General features: G+C 34.5%; 3 protein-coding genes across 6 annotated transcripts; 2 read left to right on the top strand and 1 right to left on the bottom strand.

Moving 5' to 3' along the window:
* The first annotated feature begins 1879 nt into the window (after positions 1-1879).
* On the top strand, positions 1880-9902 carry LOC147403926 (transcription factor bHLH93-like). Of its 2 annotated transcripts, XR_015177658.1 has the most exons (5): positions 1880-2592; positions 2795-2962; positions 3045-3212; positions 3350-3508; positions 9764-9902. XR_015177658.1 is itself a non-coding variant. In XM_086439717.1 (4 exons), the coding sequence occupies exons 1-4, from the start codon at positions 2020-2022 to the stop codon at positions 3434-3436; spliced, it is 996 nt and encodes a 331-aa protein (XP_086295843.1). In that variant the 5' UTR covers positions 1881-2019; the 3' UTR covers positions 3437-3616. The 2 variants fall into 2 exon arrangements, 1 of the variants encoding a protein (XP_086295843.1); XM_086439717.1 differs by lacking the exon at positions 9764-9902 and having other exon boundaries at positions 1881-2592; positions 3350-3616.
* Positions 6658-9980, bottom strand: LOC147403927 (Homeodomain-like superfamily protein). The gene is made up of 2 exons (XM_086439714.1): positions 8634-9980; positions 6658-7716 (listed from the first exon to the last, which is right to left on the bottom strand). Exons 1-2 carry the CDS (start codon positions 9978-9980, stop codon positions 6973-6975), a joined length of 2091 nt encoding a protein of 696 aa, XP_086295840.1. The 3' UTR covers positions 6658-6972.
* Positions 9981-14624: 4644 nt separating this feature from the next.
* TBL12 (trichome birefringence-like protein (DUF828)) lies at positions 14625-18866 on the top strand. Of its 3 annotated transcripts, none has more exons than XM_086439720.1 (4): positions 14625-15314; positions 16708-16851; positions 17692-17941; positions 18071-18238. In XM_086439720.1, the coding sequence occupies exons 1-4, from the start codon at positions 14656-14658 to the stop codon at positions 18086-18088; spliced, it is 1071 nt and encodes a 356-aa protein (XP_086295846.1). In that variant the 5' UTR covers positions 14625-14655; the 3' UTR covers positions 18089-18238. The 3 variants fall into 3 exon arrangements, with proteins under 3 accessions (XP_086295846.1, XP_086295845.1, XP_086295844.1); XM_086439718.1 differs by having other exon boundaries at positions 14699-15314; positions 18048-18866; XM_086439719.1 differs by lacking the exon at positions 16708-16851 and having other exon boundaries at positions 18048-18866.
* Positions 18867-18966: the final 100 nt, after the last annotated feature.

Genomic DNA, 18966 nt, shown 5'->3' on the forward strand with positions numbered 1-18966 from the left:
AACCTCATTGAAAACTAGTAATTTTGAGATACTTATGCCCATATTTTTTACTTCTCTTTTAATTGGATTAGAAACATATTGAAGAACAAATAATAATAATAATAATAGAAATGATAAAATTAGTTATAGTTGCGTAGTAAAGAATTTTTCCAGCATCATCATTGCTAATCTTCTTCCAAATAGTGATGATATAACAACAAGATTTAATCTGTAGCTTGATTTGATGGTGTTGTGTGTTTCATAAAGTAGACGTATCGATCCCAATTAACATATAATAACAAACTAATAGGGTCAGTAACAATAATTAGTCTCACATAGTTAAAGTCAGTAAAATATTTTAGGTCCATAACACCATCATTGAAGATGGGTTTGTTACCACATTCACAATTTTGTCAACTAATCAATGATCTAGACTCTCCACATCAACAAAAAAATTACCATATATCTTAAAAGAATAATTAAAAAAAGAGTATAGGATTAGTATATGATCATGTATCCCACTTGTGTATTTCATGTCATTGTTGGTTTTTTTTTTCTTTGTTAGGTTAGGTATGATAGTGACCATCCAGTAATCCTAAAATAAAAAAGTGATTAATTTATCTTATTAGCAAAATTATAATGCTAGCAAGCAGCATCTAGATGGTATTGAAAAGATTTAAACAACATAACAAAAAAAATTATTTACTACTAAAGTCTAGTCTTCTATATTTCTTATAGAATAATGCTGAAGTGACCTCAAGATTCAATCTCATATCATATATCCTGACGTGAAAGTGTGTAGGAACCGTAGATGCCTTTCATCGAGATACAAGTCAAAAGTATCTATGGTTCCTACACACTTTCACGTCAAGATGTGCAATATGAGGTACTATCTTGAGATCATTTCAGCATGACTCTTTTTTACTTTCTTCCTATATATTTGGTGTTGTGTAAATGTCTTGTATTCGGTTGCACTACGCAAAGTTGCAGGGGTGCAACTTCCCTAGTGGGGATCTCGTTACCCATTCAACGGGTGGGGATGAAGGAGGCAGCACCCCAAATCCAAAAATTTTAAAGGGTATGAAAAGGGCAATCATGTAATATTTTCCTAAAAGTTTTCTATTGCGGGAGGGGGGTGCTCTTATTTGTGTGAGATTTACGTGTTTTAGTAATTACCAATTTTATAAATGGAGATCTCTAGGACTGTAAAACGTATGAGAAAATAATGATTATTCTTGTTCTGTCCCGTGGACGTGTGCACATTGCCGAACCACATAAATCTTTGTGTTTTGTGCGATTTATCTCTTTGTTATTTTGATTTTTTCTCACTTGATAACAAGATTTTAAACCTTGATCCTAAAAAACAAATTTGACAAAGTTATTTTATGCTTACTAGTAATAAAGTACTTAACTAAAAGAACAAAATAGCACACTAATTCATTTTAAGCTAAGCCAATGCCCATGAGAGTTGGCAATCATAGAACAATATATGGGACCTACTCCCCGGAAGAGAGAGAGAGAAAGGTCTGTCTCTTAGTCTGTGTCTGCGTGCGCTTTTGAGTTTACGACCAATTAATGTTACAGAGGTTAAAAAAAATATACAAAGAACCTGATATGGTCTTATGATGCAAACTCCACCCTTTTCGGTTCAGACAGATTTGTTGGTCAAACTTTTCAGATCATTGGATTTAAATACTAAATCTTTTGGATTCCAGATTTCGGTGAAAAAGACATGAAATCACCTAGAGAAGGAAGAGTGTAGAGAGAGAAGAAAAAAAAATATAAAAAATATAAAAAAAGTAGATTCCCTTTCAATCTTAGACTCTAGCCTCTATAGGTGCTAAACACCACAACATACCATAATACATACTATATTACATTTATTACATAGTAAAATATTCTCATATATGTGTACATATGTATATATAGTCCTTCAACTTGATGCAACTTCATGTCATCAAGCTTCCTTTATTGAGTTGTCTAGCTTTCTTTCAGGTTGCTTTTGTGGGTGAGTGAGTTTAGAGAGAAAAACAGTGAAATATGGAGTTTAATGAACATGGTTTCCTTGAGGAATTACTAGCTCTAAGAAGAGATACTAATTGGGAAACTTTCCCAACTGAAATGAGTGAGTTCTTCTCTAGTGGGTTGAATTTTGATTGTTATAATGAGAACCCAAGTTTGGTTTTTCCAAATTCTTCTTTTGAAGGATTACCCATGTCAACTGAACTTGGTTTTGATTCTTCTTTTAATGAATTCTACTGCCCATTTGGAGATGGATTGACAATGCCCGAGCTCGATTTGTCGTATAAAGACCACGATGAACCGCTATTTCCAGTTGTGAAAGATAACCCATTAATGATTGAGGATGAAGAACATGGTTTAACCCATGATGATCTTCATAATTTGGAGGAGATGCAGAGTAGTTGTAAACTGAAGCCAATCCAAGCTACCCAAATCCCAGTGTTCGAGACTGGTTCGTGTCTAGAGAGAAAGACTCGGGTAAAGAAAGTGGATGGTTGCCCATCGAAGAATCTAATGGCAGAAAGACGGAGAAGAAAGCGATTGAATGACCGCCTATCGATGCTACGATCGGTCGTTCCTAAGATAAGTAAGGTAATCAATTAGATCTATCCATTTGTTGATTCTTGATTTTTTTATTTTTATATATATTTGAATTGGGAGATTTCCATTTTATATATGTTACCAATTACATTGGAATACTTAAAGTAGGCCTAGGCCTAGTTCATGTTCATAACAAGTTAATTAGAAGCTTGAAATTTTCATCATAGTTGATCACAAAATGTAATATTAACAGATGGACAGAACATCTATACTTGGAGACACCATAGATTATATGAAAGAGCTCCTAGAGAGGATCAAAAATTTGCAAGGAGAAACTGAATTGGATTCAAATCAGATGGACTTAATGGGAATCTTCAAGGAACTAAAATCAAATGAAATCCAGATGAGAAATACACCTAAGGTATGGTTAAAATTAAATACTCTTAATTCCAACCTAGATTCGATTAACCCAAATCTTGAATCAAATTTCAATGAGTTTGCAGTTTAATGTTGAAAGGAGGAATATGGATACCCGGATCAAGGTCTGCTGCATGGGGAAGCCGGGTTTGTTGCTGTCAACAATAACTACTCTTGAAACACTAGGCCTTGATATTCAACAATGTGTCATAAGCTGTTTTAATGATTTTTCAATGCAAGCTTCTTGCTCAGAGGTATAAATGAAACGAAATCACTTATATTATTCAATTTGGATGCCTTAATAGAAATTTTTTTCATGAATCATGATTCATGACTAGTGATCACCTAATGTTTTAATTTTTTTTTTGTTTTTTTGTGGTTATTGTGATAGGCATTGGAGCAGAGAACAATTATAAGTTCTGAAGAGATAAAGCAAACATTATTCAGAAATGCAGGTTATGGAGGGAGGTGTCTCTAGAAATGAGAAAAAAGAAGAAACCTTGATGAAATGATGTCTAAGTCTTCTCCATTTTGATAAGGAGCTTTTCAAGTGAGTGGGTGTAGTACATTTGTTTTTTAAATAAGTGGTTAATTCATGGGAGCCATCACAACCTATTTATGTAAGATCTTCTTAAATTGGAGATTTTTCTTAGTTTCAGATTGCTTCTGTTCTTCCTTCACATATACCCAAAAACAAATAAGTCCTTAATTTAGTTGTTTAAATGGGTGGGAAAATGCTCTTGAAATTTTATGAGACATAGTTTAGAAATTGGTCAAGTAGTTCTTAATTATTTCATTGAAAAATACTATTAATTACTTATTTCCTTTGGATTGTCTATGAAATTTAAAGCATCTCTGTAAAATTAAATTGAAATGAAGACAAAAATATGGAAATAATTAGAAAGACCAAAATTCTACTGGAATTCAACACATGTGACAAGCGGAGATTATGGAACCATGTTTAGTGATTTGACACTATTTACATTGCCTGTCGATCTAAAGCAGTCCTCCTTTATCTGGGATTGGGACCGACAATGCAAGTCAATGCTCACAGAGGAATATTTATGTATCTGGCTTGGAGAATTACATTTTTGTTTGTTTTTATTTGTCTTTTAATATGCTATCAGGCTTACCATGAATAATATTATGTGTTTTGGTTTGTAATTGTTTGCAAAACAATAATTGACTAGCTCAAACTCAAGCAAAGTGATTTTCATTAAAATCCTACTTGATGCAAGATTAGAGAAGGATTTTGAACCAACTGACAGAACCATATCTCCTGAGCTCTTGACTTTATTTTGTAAGAGTAGAAATTTACCGATTAACATCAATGTAGAAACCAACCGTCAAATTTCCAAAAAATGGATTGGTAGAAGATTACAAGATCCAGAGGCCAAGAGGTGGTACTTGGCTATCAATTAGTACAAAGAGCCATTATATCTCACAACCACCTTTGATGTTGTACATTGATCTATGTATTTCTCATGCAAAGCTATGTTTTTTATCAGCTTCAGAACAGAGGGGGGGAGGGGGGGTTACAAGACTGTTTGACATGTTCTGAATCTTAAAGATGAAAACCATGTTTCTTTAATATGGTTGTGCATTAGAGCAGGGGCGGATTTAGAGTGGGGGCACTTGCCCCCCACAAGAATTTTCAAAGTCTATGAATTAGTGAGCTATTGTGACGGATAAAAAAATGGGCCATTATTGCCCCCACGATTTTTTTTCCAATCTTAGTTGCCCCCACAACTCTTTTTTTCACTCTTAGTTGTCCCCTAAAAAAAATTTCTACTATTGGTTGCCCCCACATGGGCAAAATCCTAGCTCCGCCCCTGCAATAGAGAGTATTTTGATTTCCAGAGAGCTAGAATAGATGAATTCATGTTGGGTACAAGAATGAGATTCAATCCATTGTGTAACATCGATCAACAACATAATGTTTGTGCGGTAAATGTATCAAAGTTTTCTGGAACCTACAACCAATTATGTTTTGTATTAAATTGGGTAAGCAGATGAAGTACATTTACAGATGAAAATTGTTGGGTAGGCAGATGTCATGAACCTTAATAAACAGATAGTGACATCGGGAACAGTTTGAAATTGTACTGAAAAAACAAGGGTGAGCAGCTATAAATTTGTAAAGTGGTTTGTGTGAGTTAAGGAAACATAAGTTGTATGTTTCTACCAATATGAATGGCCCACCTAAAAATTTATATCAAACATTCGACCAGACTACTAACCTAAGTTATAGGTGCCGCTCCCTCTTGTATAAATCAAACAATTCATACATGGGAAAATTGGATTTTTGTTTTAATCTCTGCTTCTGCTCTTTTGCTTACGTGAATCGGCTTGTTAGAAAACCACCCACGGTTTTTTTGAGCCACACACGTATGTTCAAAGTTTTGAAGATCCAATTTAAGGTCTTGTTTAGATGGAAGATAGCTTCATTGGTGTGGTTTCTTTTGTCATGACTGAAAAGGTGGCCTAATATTGATGAACATTCATGCCACACAAGCACGTCAGATTCTATGTTTTTATTTATTTGTGTAATTTTTTTTTATTTTTTTTTTGTGTGTGCTTTAAAGTAGATAGAAGCTAACATGAATTTAGCTTTGCTTATGAACATAAATAACTGTTTAAAACAAATGTTGTTGAAGATCAGCTTATTTCCTAAACAAGTTAAGCTGTTACTCTGTCATTACTCTATGAATGCTCCCTTATGACTATTTTGCTATTTTTTTCAGTGGTTTATACGCTTGTTCTAGATATCTTACACCTCCGTATAGATCTCTTTTTCTAATGATCTCAACCAAGAACTCTGCTCCTAGGCATTTTCATACATACTATCAGTGTATGATGAGTTAAGGAAACCCAAATTAAAGAGTCAGTATTTCTTAGGATTGTGAGTTTAGTTGTTCGTTCGTAGTGACTAAGTTTATTTCTTTGCCTAAAGCTTTTCATTTCCTTTGTACATTCTTAGGCCATATTTTAAATGTAAATGAGTTTCAATTTGTGACCCAATCATGTAGCTGCTTGGATTTGATATGAACCAATCATTTTCTGATCCATTAACGGGTGTATTAAAATGTAGATTAATGATGTTATATATTTTATTTAGATATATGATGTATATCTATATTTCATACATATTGTTTATTGAATCTGATTTGATCTAAGATGAATCCAGTACAAGTGTTACTAGATTGGATTTAGATCCACTTGTTGGTATAAGGGATCTAATCCAATTCCAAACCAACTCTCATAGCCTACACCTAGACACTATTGCTTTGGGTCATCCGGTTCAATTGAAGAGTTTGCTTGATTCTCTTAATTCGGATCATCAGCTTCTTATAATGTATGCTACCATGCTACCACCATGTGTAGATTAAAAACAAAAATTACATGGGCTATTAAAAAGAAAGATTTGATATCTTACACAAAAAAACTTTTGGCATTAAGAACTTTATCCCCTTTTTAGTATGGAGACTTTCTCGATTTATTTTATTTTTGATCCTTGTTCATGAACATTTCATATATTTTTCTTAGAATCAGAATGATTTTGCATTCAATGTTTCCAAAGTGAAAGAACAAGCAATGCAAGGCTAATGCTTACAAAGGCAGAGTTATGTAACTGGCCGAGAGAATTTAACTTTAGTTTGTTTTTATTATATTTTCATATACGATCGAGCCTACCATTAATATTGGGTAAATCTTTATTTGTAATTGTTTGCAAAAGAACAAGCTTGGAGATTCTGTCTTTTTTCCTTTTTCATCCTAAACAATGTGACCAACTCAAACTCCTAAACTTGCAATTGCTAGTAAGTGATTTTCATCAAAATCCTACTTGATACAAGATAACAGAAATGATTTTGAACAAAATGTCTCCTTCCAACAAATTCAACTACAGAGGAAACTACCAAATAACAGGTTTTGAATTTATTCCGTAGGAGTATATTTTACAGGTTCACTTCAAAGTAGAAACCAACTATCACATTTCCTAATAAAAACTTGTATTCAAAGTTCATCTTCTCCCTCTCCATAGCCATCATCATCGTCGAAATCTTCATAACTACTTGTCGCATTCGCCTGCAAATGTTTAAATTGGTTGATCAAATCTCTCGCCTCAGAAACAAGGGTATTTCTTGCAGCTTTAATTACATCCATTTTCTGCACATTTTTGCTTTCCTTTCTATCATCCTCTTTGGCACTGATACAATTTCTCTTAGCCTCCCTTCGGAGTAACTGATCTAAGTATTTCTCATGCAAAGCCATATTTTTAATCGGTTTTAAAACCGGGGGACTTACAAGAGCAGTTTGACACACTCCGACTCTTGAGAGGGGATTCTTCTTATGGGCCGATAACGATCTCTTGTAACATTCTTTAAGAAAACCTTGTTTCTCTGATGGGCATTCGGGAGTGGAGAGTATTTTGGTCTGTGGAAGAGCTAGAGTAGATGAATTCATGGTGGGTTCGAAAACTGAGAATAAATCTGCTTCATGACTTTGGTCCACGACATAATGTTTCTGCAACAAATGTCTCACGGTTTTCTGTAAAAGAAATTTCTTCTGTTTGTTGCTTCTTGGCCTTTTAACATTCGGCTCAGTAGGTTCAAGCAGTACTTTACTTCCTGAATATGAGAAATGACCCAATGGAGATAAGTTTAATCTGTTTGATCTTGAACGAGGCCGAGGTTGAGGTGGAGTACTGAATTCAGAGTGGACTTTATCAAAACATTCTTGGGCAGACTTTCCTGGCACCTGCAACCAAATTTGTTTTGTATAATAAGTGCGCAGATAATTCTATAAAAAAATGAAACAGTTAGGATTGAGAAGTTTAAAACAAAAGGAGAAAAAGTAATTCGGTAAACAATGGGCAAATATCATGAACCACAATAGACGGGTATTGACATTGTCCTGAAAAGAAAAACGAAGGTTAAATGCTAAGAATTTGGAAATCATTTTGAAAGAACCTAATTAAATTGAGATTCAATGGTGGGTGCATGAGAAGTTTGATCGAGAGTAGGTTCCAACATGAGGGTTCTGACACTCCACGGATTCAAGTGCAACACTTCCATATTTTTATTTCATTATTTACTGCAAAATAATGGTTTAGATTTATCATAGGTTACGAGTTCCACAATTTTTGAGAAAAGGGTATATCATGTATACCATAAGATATCCCAACATCTAACCCATTATTATCCTTCTCATTATGTAAAGTTAATTACTTTGTTGGTATTTAAGTATTATAACGCCGAGCCAACAAGGATTTGTTCCAATGTAGGACTCTGACACCAGTAACTATATTTCCATGCTACATAGCATTAAGGTTTTCCTTCATTTGCACGGAATGTGAGGCATCTATTGCATATTCTCTTTTATTTTGAATTAATTAAGAAATTATTTTCCATGCATATTGAAAAGCTAAAGGTAAGTAGTTTTCAAGATTGCTCAACTTTTGTGTCCTCATCTTAAATTTCTTTTTGTTCTCAATGTGCTTGAAATGATTTACCAACCGTCTTCTAAAAGTCATAATTGCCATTTCTCCAATAAAAGAACCACAGGATATAATACCACGATCATGAATTAATAGTATAAAAGGTTCTTAATTACTAAAAGAATGAACAACAAAACAAACAAACAAGCACCCGAGAAATCAAAAGAGTGGGAAATACCATTTTCGACACTTTCTTCCAGAAATGGGGTGAAGGCTTTGCTGCAAAGTAAGCTCTCTTCAATGCTACTTCTTGGTCTTTTGTCCACCCTTGAAGATCACAATTTTTCTCACATTCATTGTTTCTTCTCTCATCCCTGATTTCTTCAAGTCCTTTATTGATATTTCTCTTCTTCTCCCCCCATCCTTTTGGCGTCATTGCTGGAAAAATAACAGAAGTAGCCCTCCTTTCCCCATTCATCTTTCTCTTATATTCCTTGGATGAAGCAGCCATCAATCCAAGAACTATTGTTCGTTGATTTTCCGAATTTCCTTCCTTGGTTTCCTCCAAAGAAATTTCTTTATCAGAAAAATCAGCTAAAACATGATGCGTGGATCGGGTTTTGTTTCTATTCACCCCATCAGACATGTTCTCTCTGCTCTTCTCATCGAAAATTTCCAAATGAGAAAACCTCGAAGATCGTCTGGGACCTTGAATTCCCTCGACCCTATCGATCTTTCCATTAGATTTTCTTGATCCATAGCTAGATTCTGCAGATTTATTCAACTTCACATTTGAACTGACCGATTTCTTCACAACTTTTGAAGGGACACATTGGGTTTTCTTCGGAAAAATACTTTCTATTGAACTAGGAGGAGAATTCAAATGGGTGTTATTAGACCTATTTTCCACTTTTTGAATGCCACAATTTTCATTGCATCGATGGCTTTTCTTCTTATCACAAATCTCTTCAATTCCTCTATCGAAATTCCTCCCCTTTGGCATCACCTCTGTTTTTTCTACAATCTTCGCAAAACTCGTTACTCCGATAGACTTTGTTTGTCTTTTTCCCGAATTCCCTTTCTGGGTTACTACCAAAGAATCCTCTTTATCTGAAAAATCTATTAAAAACCCATGCTTAATTCCATCGCATTCGCCATTCACATAATCTATCTCACCCACTCCTTGGTTTTTATGGACTAATTCATGGGTGTTCGACATATTAGAAAACCTCGGAGATCGTCTAAGGCCTTCAGATCCCTTGACCCCATTGATATTTCTTGAAGATTTTACCGACCCATTTATCGTTTCCACTTGATTTTCTGACCCTTCTATTGATTGAACCGAATTTATTTTCCTGATTTTTTCAGGGTAGACGTCATGGGTTTTCTTCAAAGAAACGTTTTCTTTTGAACTAAAATGACAATTAAGAGAAGTTTTCTCAGAAGGAGAGATTGGAGAAGAGCATACCCGGTTCTTCCTCAGCTTGGGCTTCTGGATTTTTGTGGTTTTTTCATGAAGAAGTCTCGAAGATCTTCTGAGGGTTGTGACCTTGTTGTTGATGTTAATGGAGTTTCTGTTGGGCATTTTCTGCAACACCTGGTGAGCCTTCGCTTGAGAGAGAGAGGGAATTTAAGATTCAAAACTTCAAAAACAGGGATTTACGCATACCGGATAACCTGACTCACCGGTTTAAATCAAAGTCAAGTGCACATGTGTAAAATTCTCATTAATTCGAATATTTATTGAGAGATTTACTGGGCAGACCTCACTGTTGCCTTTTTATTACAAAAAAATCCCTTTGAGTTCTGACAACTCAAAGGGAACCTTGCTTTATGAAATTTGTTACTCACCAAACCTCAGTTTTTCAAGTTCGTTACCTGGCCAAACTTTTAATCGGATCCACGTCATCATACACATTTAAATGTCCATTCTACCCCCACCCCCATCCCCACTTTTCTGTTACTAACACCTAAAATCTAGAGAGTGGCTATTGGCACTCCAACTTTTACTTATTACACTCACATTCTTAAATTATGTACCACACTTCAATTAACTATTAAACAACACCACTCAAAATTACACATTGAAACAAATTTAACATTTGTTTTAAAGAAGGATCAAACCCATATAAAATTCTAAATCCATGCCACAGAAGTCCTAGGAAAATATAGAAAGTTTCTATTGGCACCCCAACTTTTACTTATTCTCAATCATTAAAATTTTATTTTATTTTAATTGGGGTGCAATAAGTAGAAGTTGGGTACTCTATTTCAACACACTCAAAATTACAAATTGAAACAAATTTAGCATTTGTTTACAATTAGGATCAACCCCATATAAAATTATAAATCTAAGTTATAGAAGTCCTAAAAAAATTATAGAGAGAGTTTCTATTGGCATCTTGACATTTACTTATCCTCAATCATTAAATTTTTGTTTTATTTTACTTAGGGTGCAATAAGTAGAAGTTAGGTACTCTATCATAAAATTACTTCAAGCCTTCAATTGCATTAATCCTTAGATGTAAACATAAATTTGAACAAAAAGTACCATTTTGGAAAACTACATCTCCACATTCTATTTGCACACAAAAAATACATTTTATGTTTACACTCTAAAAATACATCTTTCCCTTGTATGTCTTTACCCAAAAAATATATTTTTTCCTATTTATTTTTATCCCAAAAAAACATCTATCTTCATCTGTTTACCCTCAAAAAATACAAAACAAAAGAAAAATAAATATCCCTCATGAGATTGCATCTAATGATTAATGGTTATGAAGGCTTGAAGTGATTTTATGTTTACTTCTAATTTCTGGTTTTGGACTTCCTTTCATGCCTTATCATTAGTGTTGAAATCAAGTAGCCAACTTCTACTTATTGTGCCCCAATTAAAATAAAATAAAATTTCTATGATTGAATTAAGTAAAAGTTGGGGTGTCAATAGAAACTCTATATATTTTCTTAGGACTTCTATGACTTAGATTTAGACTTTTATATGGGCTTGATCCTTGTTGTAAACAAATGTTAAATTTGTTTCAATGTGTAATTTTGAGTGCTGTTGTTTAATAGTTAATTGGAGTGTGATAAATGGTTTAAGAAATGTGGGTTTAATAGGTAAAAGTTGGAGTGCCAATAGCCACTCTTTAGATTTTAGGTGTTAGATATAGAAAAGTGAGGGTAAGATAGACATTTAAAAGTGTATGATGACGTGGATCTCATTAAAAGGAAAAACTGTGGTTTCGTGAGTAACAAATTTCGTAAAACAACGTTCCCTTGGAGTTGTCAGAACTCCAAGGGAATTATTGTAATAAAATGGCAACAGTGAGGTCTGCCCAGTAAATGTCTCATATTTGTTTTAGAGGGCTACTATTAACAGGCCAACTTTTGCTTTCAACACACCAATCTGTGTGCTCATAGAAACTATCTATTTTCAATTGTGAGCTTTCTAACCTCAAATGATGCTTAATGCAGAGATGGAAGGAAACTCGTAGGTTTTCTAAGATCATAACATATTTTCTAGAAGGAAAATGCTGAAGTAATATTGAAATTGACATCATTTGGGACATTGCTGATGTGGATTTGTCTATAGAACCATAGATGCTTTTCATCTAGATACGAGTGAGAAGCATCTATGGTTCTCTGCACACCAATGTTCCAAAAGATGTCAATTTCCTTGTTACTACAGCACAACTTTTTCTAGAAATCCATTTTGGTGACTAATTCTTAGGTTGCAACCTCCTTCCCATCCGTACATTTTTTCCCCCTCCTCAGTATAAGCTAGTCACCAAAATAATGGACAAATTCCATGACAAAAATTGTTTGAAAATTACAATTTTTGGTATTATATGTGCCTCAACCATGCCACAGCAAACTATTCTTTCAAAGTAATTTTGTAATTATTTAATGTTACTTTGGTATCAACGTCATGGTTTTAAATCTCATCTGAGATTGGGCAAACTCGTCTGATATCTTTCGGTATCGTCCACCAATAAGATGGACTGATAAGTCAAATGTATCAGACGAGATTTAAAATAACAATTCATTTTTCTCATTATTGAACGAGACGACTCAAATGTATCGAAAAACTTGTTTGAGACGATTCAGTCTCATTCATGGACTAGACTTCAAAATGAGTTTTAAAACCATGATCAACATTCAAAATACTTGCCTTCCCTAATTATAATACTAAGATTAAAAAAAAAAAAAAAATTGAAGCACAATTTCTTCTTGAATCAAGGGCTAACCACATAACTATCTTTGGAATGATTAAACTAGTCGAGCGAATACAACATGTCTTTCATAAACTTCTAAAACGATAGTAGGATTAAAAAAAATAATAAGATATCGATTTTTTGTCCAACCAAAATCAATCACAACACCTCATCTTCAAACAAGAGCGGATTTCTGGTGGAGGCCCCCACAAGTATTTTCAAAGTATATATATTAATAAGCGATTGTGACAAATATTAGCGGCAAATAAAACAATCTGCTACTATTGCCCGCACAAAAGAAAAAAAAATTATTCTCTTAGTTGTCCCCGCAAATTTTTTTTTTTCATTCTAAGTTGCCCCCACAAATTTGTTTCTACACTTAGATGCCCTGCATGGGCAAAATCCTAGTTCCACCCATTTTCAACAACTTCTAAAATAAGGATGAGGTTCAAGAGCTAATAAGATGGTCAAAGTATTTTGTCTTATTGGACTATAAATTTCGGAGTGAGCTGCCATTGTGTGGGGATAATCTCCTCTCTTTATGGTAGGAAGATCATCCTCACAAAAAATCATCCCATTCTAAAACTTTTAACCCTAGTTTACAAGTTGAAGAATCGTGGACCGTCAATTTCTAATGTTAACTTCTAAATCACTTTGATGGGGTTAAAAGTTTTGGAATGAGTTAATTTTTTTAGAAGGATGATATCCTCACCATAGAGATCATCATCATAAAAAGTCTGCCCATTCCAAAACTTTTAGTCATATAAGACAAAACTTTAGCTCTATTTTGACTCCTTAAGTTTTGACTGTTGAACGCTACCCCTAAAATAAACCTTAATTTATTTTCATATATTCTATTATATTTAAGATAAAAGCTTTGAAGGTGCCACTTAGCTAAATGGTGAAAGCTTTAGGAGAGGTTATCTCACGACCCAGTTTCAAATCTTGTTGATCACACTCTCACCTCCATTGACCACTAATTAATCCCTTGCTCCATTTTTAATAACAAAAAGAAACAGAAGTAGGATTAAATTGAGAGTTAGCAACATAGACCAAGATGGATTTATGACTTATAAATACGAGTTTTCTATATTCATAAGAATCAATGAGAGTATGGCAAATTACTCGAGTGGGCTATTCGGCATCATCGTTAGAAACACTTTTTGAATTTTATCCCTGCTTCTTACTCTCAAAATGCATAAAGACTTGTTGGAAATCGTCGATTGGGTTGGTTCAACCAAGCCAGAAATGAAATAAAATAAAAAACTTTGGAGAATACCTCTCTTTCTTGTGTTCACACTTAAACCTTTAATAATCAATCACCTTGTATATTTTCAAAATCCAAAATAGGTTTTACCGTAATTTAATCTTCCTTTCTTTACAAATCCATCTCCTCTCCACTATTTGTATTTACTTTCTAATCCTTAGTTTTTTTTTTCAAATAAGATTAGGTCAAACATTTGATTTATTCCTGTTGATAATGGATTAATGATTGAAGAATTAGAGGATGTTGAAGAATACGTAGCATCAACTATATCACATAGTAGTGATAGACATTAGAAATTCATTAATATCAAAGAGATGTTATTGGCACTCGAACATTTACGTATTACACTCCTAATTTCTTAAATTATTTATCACACCCCAATTAAAAATTAAAAATAAATGCTGAAGGGAGCTCAGTGAGAGACAAACAGGTGACATCTTGATGTGGTAGCATGCCTGCAAATGCATTTTATCCGAGATATGCATCTACAAACATACGTGCGCCACCACAAAGTCCCCCACTAAGGTTACTCCAGCACGACTCAAGATTAAAACACACTCTTCAAACATTACAAACATTTGGCTCAAATTATAACCACACGTTTAAATAATTTTAATAGTTGTTTATAATTATAATTAGGCTCGGATAAAATCCTAGACCCCAAAAAACAAAATCTAGCAAAATAAGAAAGAGAGATCTTTAACCCCATCTCAATCTCAATTCTCAACTATTTTCTTTCTTTCTTTTTGATTGGGGTGTAATAAGTAAAAGCTGGGATGCCAATAGCAGCTCTATGTTATAAACACACCTCTGAAAGCAAGAGCTCTTTATCTGTCTCTCCCATCTTACACGCAGAGATGTTGGTTTCAAAATTCACCACACCAGTGTTCACATGGCTCACCTTATTAACTTGCTTGCTCATCTACCTTTACTCCTCCATCCTTTCCTTCTCCACCTCTCCACAGCCCTCAAACTTCTCCTCTCTCACAAAATCCATCCAAACCAACAACCCATCACACCAAAATCTATCAAACCCTTCTTCATCTTGCAATCTCTTTAAAGGGCATTGGATTCCTGATTTCAATTACAAACCCCTCTATGATCAAACCTGCCCATTTCACCGAAACGCTTGGAATTGCTTGTATAACAAGAGGGACAACATGGGTAGGATCAATTCATGGAGATGGGTACCTGAAAATTGCTCTTTACCACAAATTGATCCATTCCAGTTTCTGGGTTTGATGCGGAATCGAAGAATTGGGTTTGTTGGGGACTCATTGAATGAGAATTTCTTGGTTTCGTTTCTTTGTGTTCTTCGAGTGGCAGACGAAGGTGCCAAGAAGTGGAAGAAAAAGGGTGCTTGGAGGGGAGGATACTTTCCTAAATTCAATGTGACAGTTGGTTACCATCGGGCAGTATTACTCGCCAAATACGAGTAAGAGAATTGGGAAAATTTTAATTTATTTGTTGATGATTCATTGAATTTTATTTGTTTATCGATTTTGTCTCTGCGCTATAAATCATGAATTTTACTATATTTTGTTACTGCTGATCTCAAATTTCAATTGGTTTATAACATAACTTATTAAGATAAGATGCCTAATGACTCATGTTGTAGCTTTTAACTGAAAGAAATACTATAACTAAGGAATCAAAGAAGATTTCCTTTTTTCTTTTTTTGAAGGTTTAAAAAAAGAAATCTTTTGTTGCAGAGAATGGAAAATTCTCCATTAGGGCAATCAGCTAAGGTGGGAGTAAAAAAATGAAAGTTGTCTAGAGTAAAGGTTTATCATTTATTCTACATTAATGGGAGACTCAGTTTGTCTCTTAAGGACTTTTTTTTTCCTTTAATCTATGTCAGATAGCCTTCGACAACAAGAAAGCCTTATCCCAAAGTTAGATCCATTGTTGGGTGTTTTATTTTGATTTTTTTTTTTCATTTGCATTATGTTGGAGCTTGGAGAGAATGCAATAGAAGGATTTTTGACTCCCAGGAGGACGACAACATGGAGAATATAAGCTATTTTGTTAAGGTAGTCTACCATTAATCAAGACATGAGGGCAATTTGGTTTAAGGACTTGGTATTTAAGTGGAAAGATATTATCTTTCGACATTTGATGTATGCTTTTTTGCTCTTTTGCTCATTGGGAGAAGCTTTATCACCCTTTTAAAAATTGTCCTTTTACGTATAAAATATTGTATTAGGGGTGAACTTAAGATGTAATATAGTGAAGTGTTTGAGAAGCCTCTGAGGACCATTGGCCCAAAAATGAGTGTAGTCTTTTCTGCTTCTTCTTAAAGGAGCCATCTCGGCCTCTTGTTTGGCTTTTCAATAAAATCTTTATATATAAAAAAAAGGGTGTAGTGTGTATGTGAAGCATCATAAGTGTCACGTGCTCGACATATCCTATCGAGGCAAAAATAATAATTGTCCTGGAAACATCTTGGGAGTTTATATAATGGTAATGTCCATTCAACATACTCATCCATGACACACCCTTATATGGCTTACTTATTCCCATATTTGTTTGCATATGTTTAGTATTTTATATAACTGAATGGATCGTACACGGTATCCTATTCTTTGATGTTATTAAGTTTATTGACTCTGTCTTGCATACAAGTGAAGAATGATGCGATAATCCTATTGGTTAGTGCCTCTGGTACACCAACACTTGGTTTTCATAAGCAATGAAGACTTATAATGGACTTATTTATGAAACGTAATTCTAGTGCTGGCTGAAATTCATAGTTTTGAATATACGTTATTACACCTTTTTTAACTATTGAGCAAGGAAACTCACTTGTCATTACTGATTATATAAAGGTGGGTACCCACAAAGCCGTTAAATCTCCCAAAGCAAGATGGATTGAAGGGGGGGAAATATCGTGTCGATGTCGATATTCCTGCAAATGATTGGGCAGCAGTCACCAAGTTCTACGATGTCCTGGTGTTCAATACCGGGCACTGGTAATGAAATTTCCCTTTGTTTGCTAACTTCAAAAAGAACCAAGTCGACAAATTTCTTCACCATTCTCTTTTCACTCGTGATATAAAATATGTAATCTTTACCTCAAACCGTTTGTCATTGCTAACTTGGAGATGAGGAAATTGGACCATGTGGGACTGACACAAATTCAACCTTGGGATTGATCTGCAGCCCTGCTGGATGGCATCTACTTCAAAACTGAGGCTGTGGGTTCAATCCATAGTGACAAAAATCTGCTACTTTTTGAAAAGAATTGCAATTAACTCACGATTTTAATAGTTGTTGATTAAATCACAGTTTTTTTTTAAATCATGAAGATTTTGAAAAAAATCTTTGATTTTTCAAAAGGTCACAGATTATTTTTATTTTATCATTAAATATATGAAATACATATATTTTTATATTTTTTATACTTCAGAATTTTATGTTTATGTTTTAATTTATCATATGCTTTCCCGACTTTATTGATCTTTTGCTAACTTTTTCGAAGCATTCTCTTGCTGAATTTTTCCTGAACTCTGACTTTGTCACTACTTTGATACAGTGATCCACCTATGCTTCCAAATTCCAATAGAAACAAGATAATGAAAAAATAAATTAATTAATTAAATGTAATGTCCGTGCTGCATTGTGTCTCCAATAGTTTTCACCTCCCCTCCACCATTTCTATTGGAACCTCTTGGAATGCTCTTTTATATGAGGACTCATCAAACTGGTGTTTTATTTACTTTTGATTGGGTCTGTTGTACTGTTTGAAGTATTTCTAGGCAAGTGGTTCACGACCATGATCGAAGTGACATTCTAATATTTGTTTGCTCTAGGTGGGGCCTTGATAAATTCCCGAAAGAGACACCGCTTGTCTTTTATAGAAAAGGTCAACCAATTCTTCCTCCTCTTGGAATATTGGATGGACTCGAAGTTGCCCTCAAGAATATGGTCTCCCACATACAGAGGGAAGTTCCAAGTGGGACCCTCAAGTTCTGGCGTATGCAATCCCCGAGGCATTTTTATGGTGGCGATTGGAACCAAAACGGCAGTTGTGTGTTTGATGATCCTCTTGAAGAAGATCAGGTATGAACCAATCATTGCCTTGCCCTCCAATTTCTTTTCTAACTACAAAGTAAGTACAATTGTTATTTTCATTTAACTAGAGAAGTCTAAGCTGATTTCCGGACAGCTTGACATTTGGTTTGATCCCAGGAATGGAGGAGTGAATAAAGAAGCAAGGCAAGTGAACCATTTGATTGAAGAAGCATTACGACGCACGGATATCCAATTACTTGATCTAACCCATTTGAGTGAGTTCAGAGCAGATGCACATCCTGCTATTTGGTTAGGAAAGAAGGATGCAGTAGCAATTTGGGGCCAGGATTGCATGCATTGGTGCCTACCTGGCTTACCTGACACATGGGTCGACATATTGTCTACACTCATTCGCCATAAATTGGAGATTGGGCGATGAAAAGTGAAAATGTGATTGATTTTTATTAAAATCACACATCCATGTCCCACTCAAGACACATTCTTCGAAGGTTCAGACCAAAACACAATATGAGGAATTCTTTATTTTTTAGCATTGTACGAGAGAGTTCCACGAAGGAAGTTAAGTTTTGTTTGAAGATCTGAATGCAAGTAGGAGCACATTGTGAAGGAAGCTTCTCCTGCCATCTTAATCAATCAAGAAGTCAAGTAGATGGGGCAAGTTGCCAGCCTTCCACTGTATCAAATTTCAGGTTGGGTAATGGTAAGCTGGATAACTGCATCAGGCTGCCTTTTGATCTTGAAAGGTTCGAAACATTGTAATAGTTTTCTGGAAAAAGCTTTTTTTTTCTTTAAGCTCAAGTGATGTATTTTTTTTGTTATTTTTTCTCTTTTTTTCCTTTTGGAAATGTGTTAAATCCTTGTTATGTTGAATGCAATTGTACTGGATGACTAACCACATACTACAAAGTGTGAGCTAAACGCTTGAAATGCAATACTTGATTATTCTTCTCAAGTAGAATCAGTCTCTGATCTTCACTTGGGTGTCTTGAGGTTTCATACCTTGCGAAATCCTTGGTGTAGAAAGATTTGTAGGTTCCTCATCTTTAGACTGA

Source organism: Akebia trifoliata, chromosome 4, assembly GCF_017979445.1.
Source record: "Akebia trifoliata isolate Shusen 1 chromosome 4, ASM1797944v1, whole genome shotgun sequence".
In the NCBI taxonomy this organism is placed as follows: Eukaryota; Viridiplantae; Streptophyta; class Magnoliopsida; order Ranunculales; family Lardizabalaceae; genus Akebia; species Akebia trifoliata.

Excerpts from the sequence above, each read along its gene's own strand:
- LOC147403926 (XM_086439717.1), top strand. The coding sequence starts at position 2,020 with ATGGAGTTTAATGAACATGGTTTCCTTGAGGAATTACTAGCTCTAAGA. Across the intron at positions 2,593-2,794 it reads TCGTTCCTAAGATAAGTAAG|ATGGACAGAACATCTATACT; the intron begins GTAATCAATTAG and ends TAATATTAACAG. Across the intron at positions 3,213-3,349 it reads TGCAAGCTTCTTGCTCAGAG|GCATTGGAGCAGAGAACAAT; the intron begins GTATAAATGAAA and ends TTATTGTGATAG.
- LOC147403927 (XM_086439714.1), bottom strand. The coding sequence starts at position 9,980 with ATGCCCAACAGAAACTCCATTAACATCAACAACAAGGTCACAACCCTC. Across the intron at positions 7,717-8,633 it reads GGAAGAAAGTGTCGAAAATG|GTGCCAGGAAAGTCTGCCCA; the intron begins GTATTTCCCACT and ends ATTTGGTTGCAG.
- TBL12 (XM_086439718.1), top strand. The coding sequence starts at position 14,737 with ATGTTGGTTTCAAAATTCACCACACCAGTGTTCACATGGCTCACCTTA. Across the intron at positions 15,315-16,707 it reads GTATTACTCGCCAAATACGA|GTGGGTACCCACAAAGCCGT; the intron begins GTAAGAGAATTG and ends GATTATATAAAG. Across the intron at positions 16,852-17,691 it reads GTGTTCAATACCGGGCACTG|GTGGGGCCTTGATAAATTCC; the intron begins GTAATGAAATTT and ends TGTTTGCTCTAG.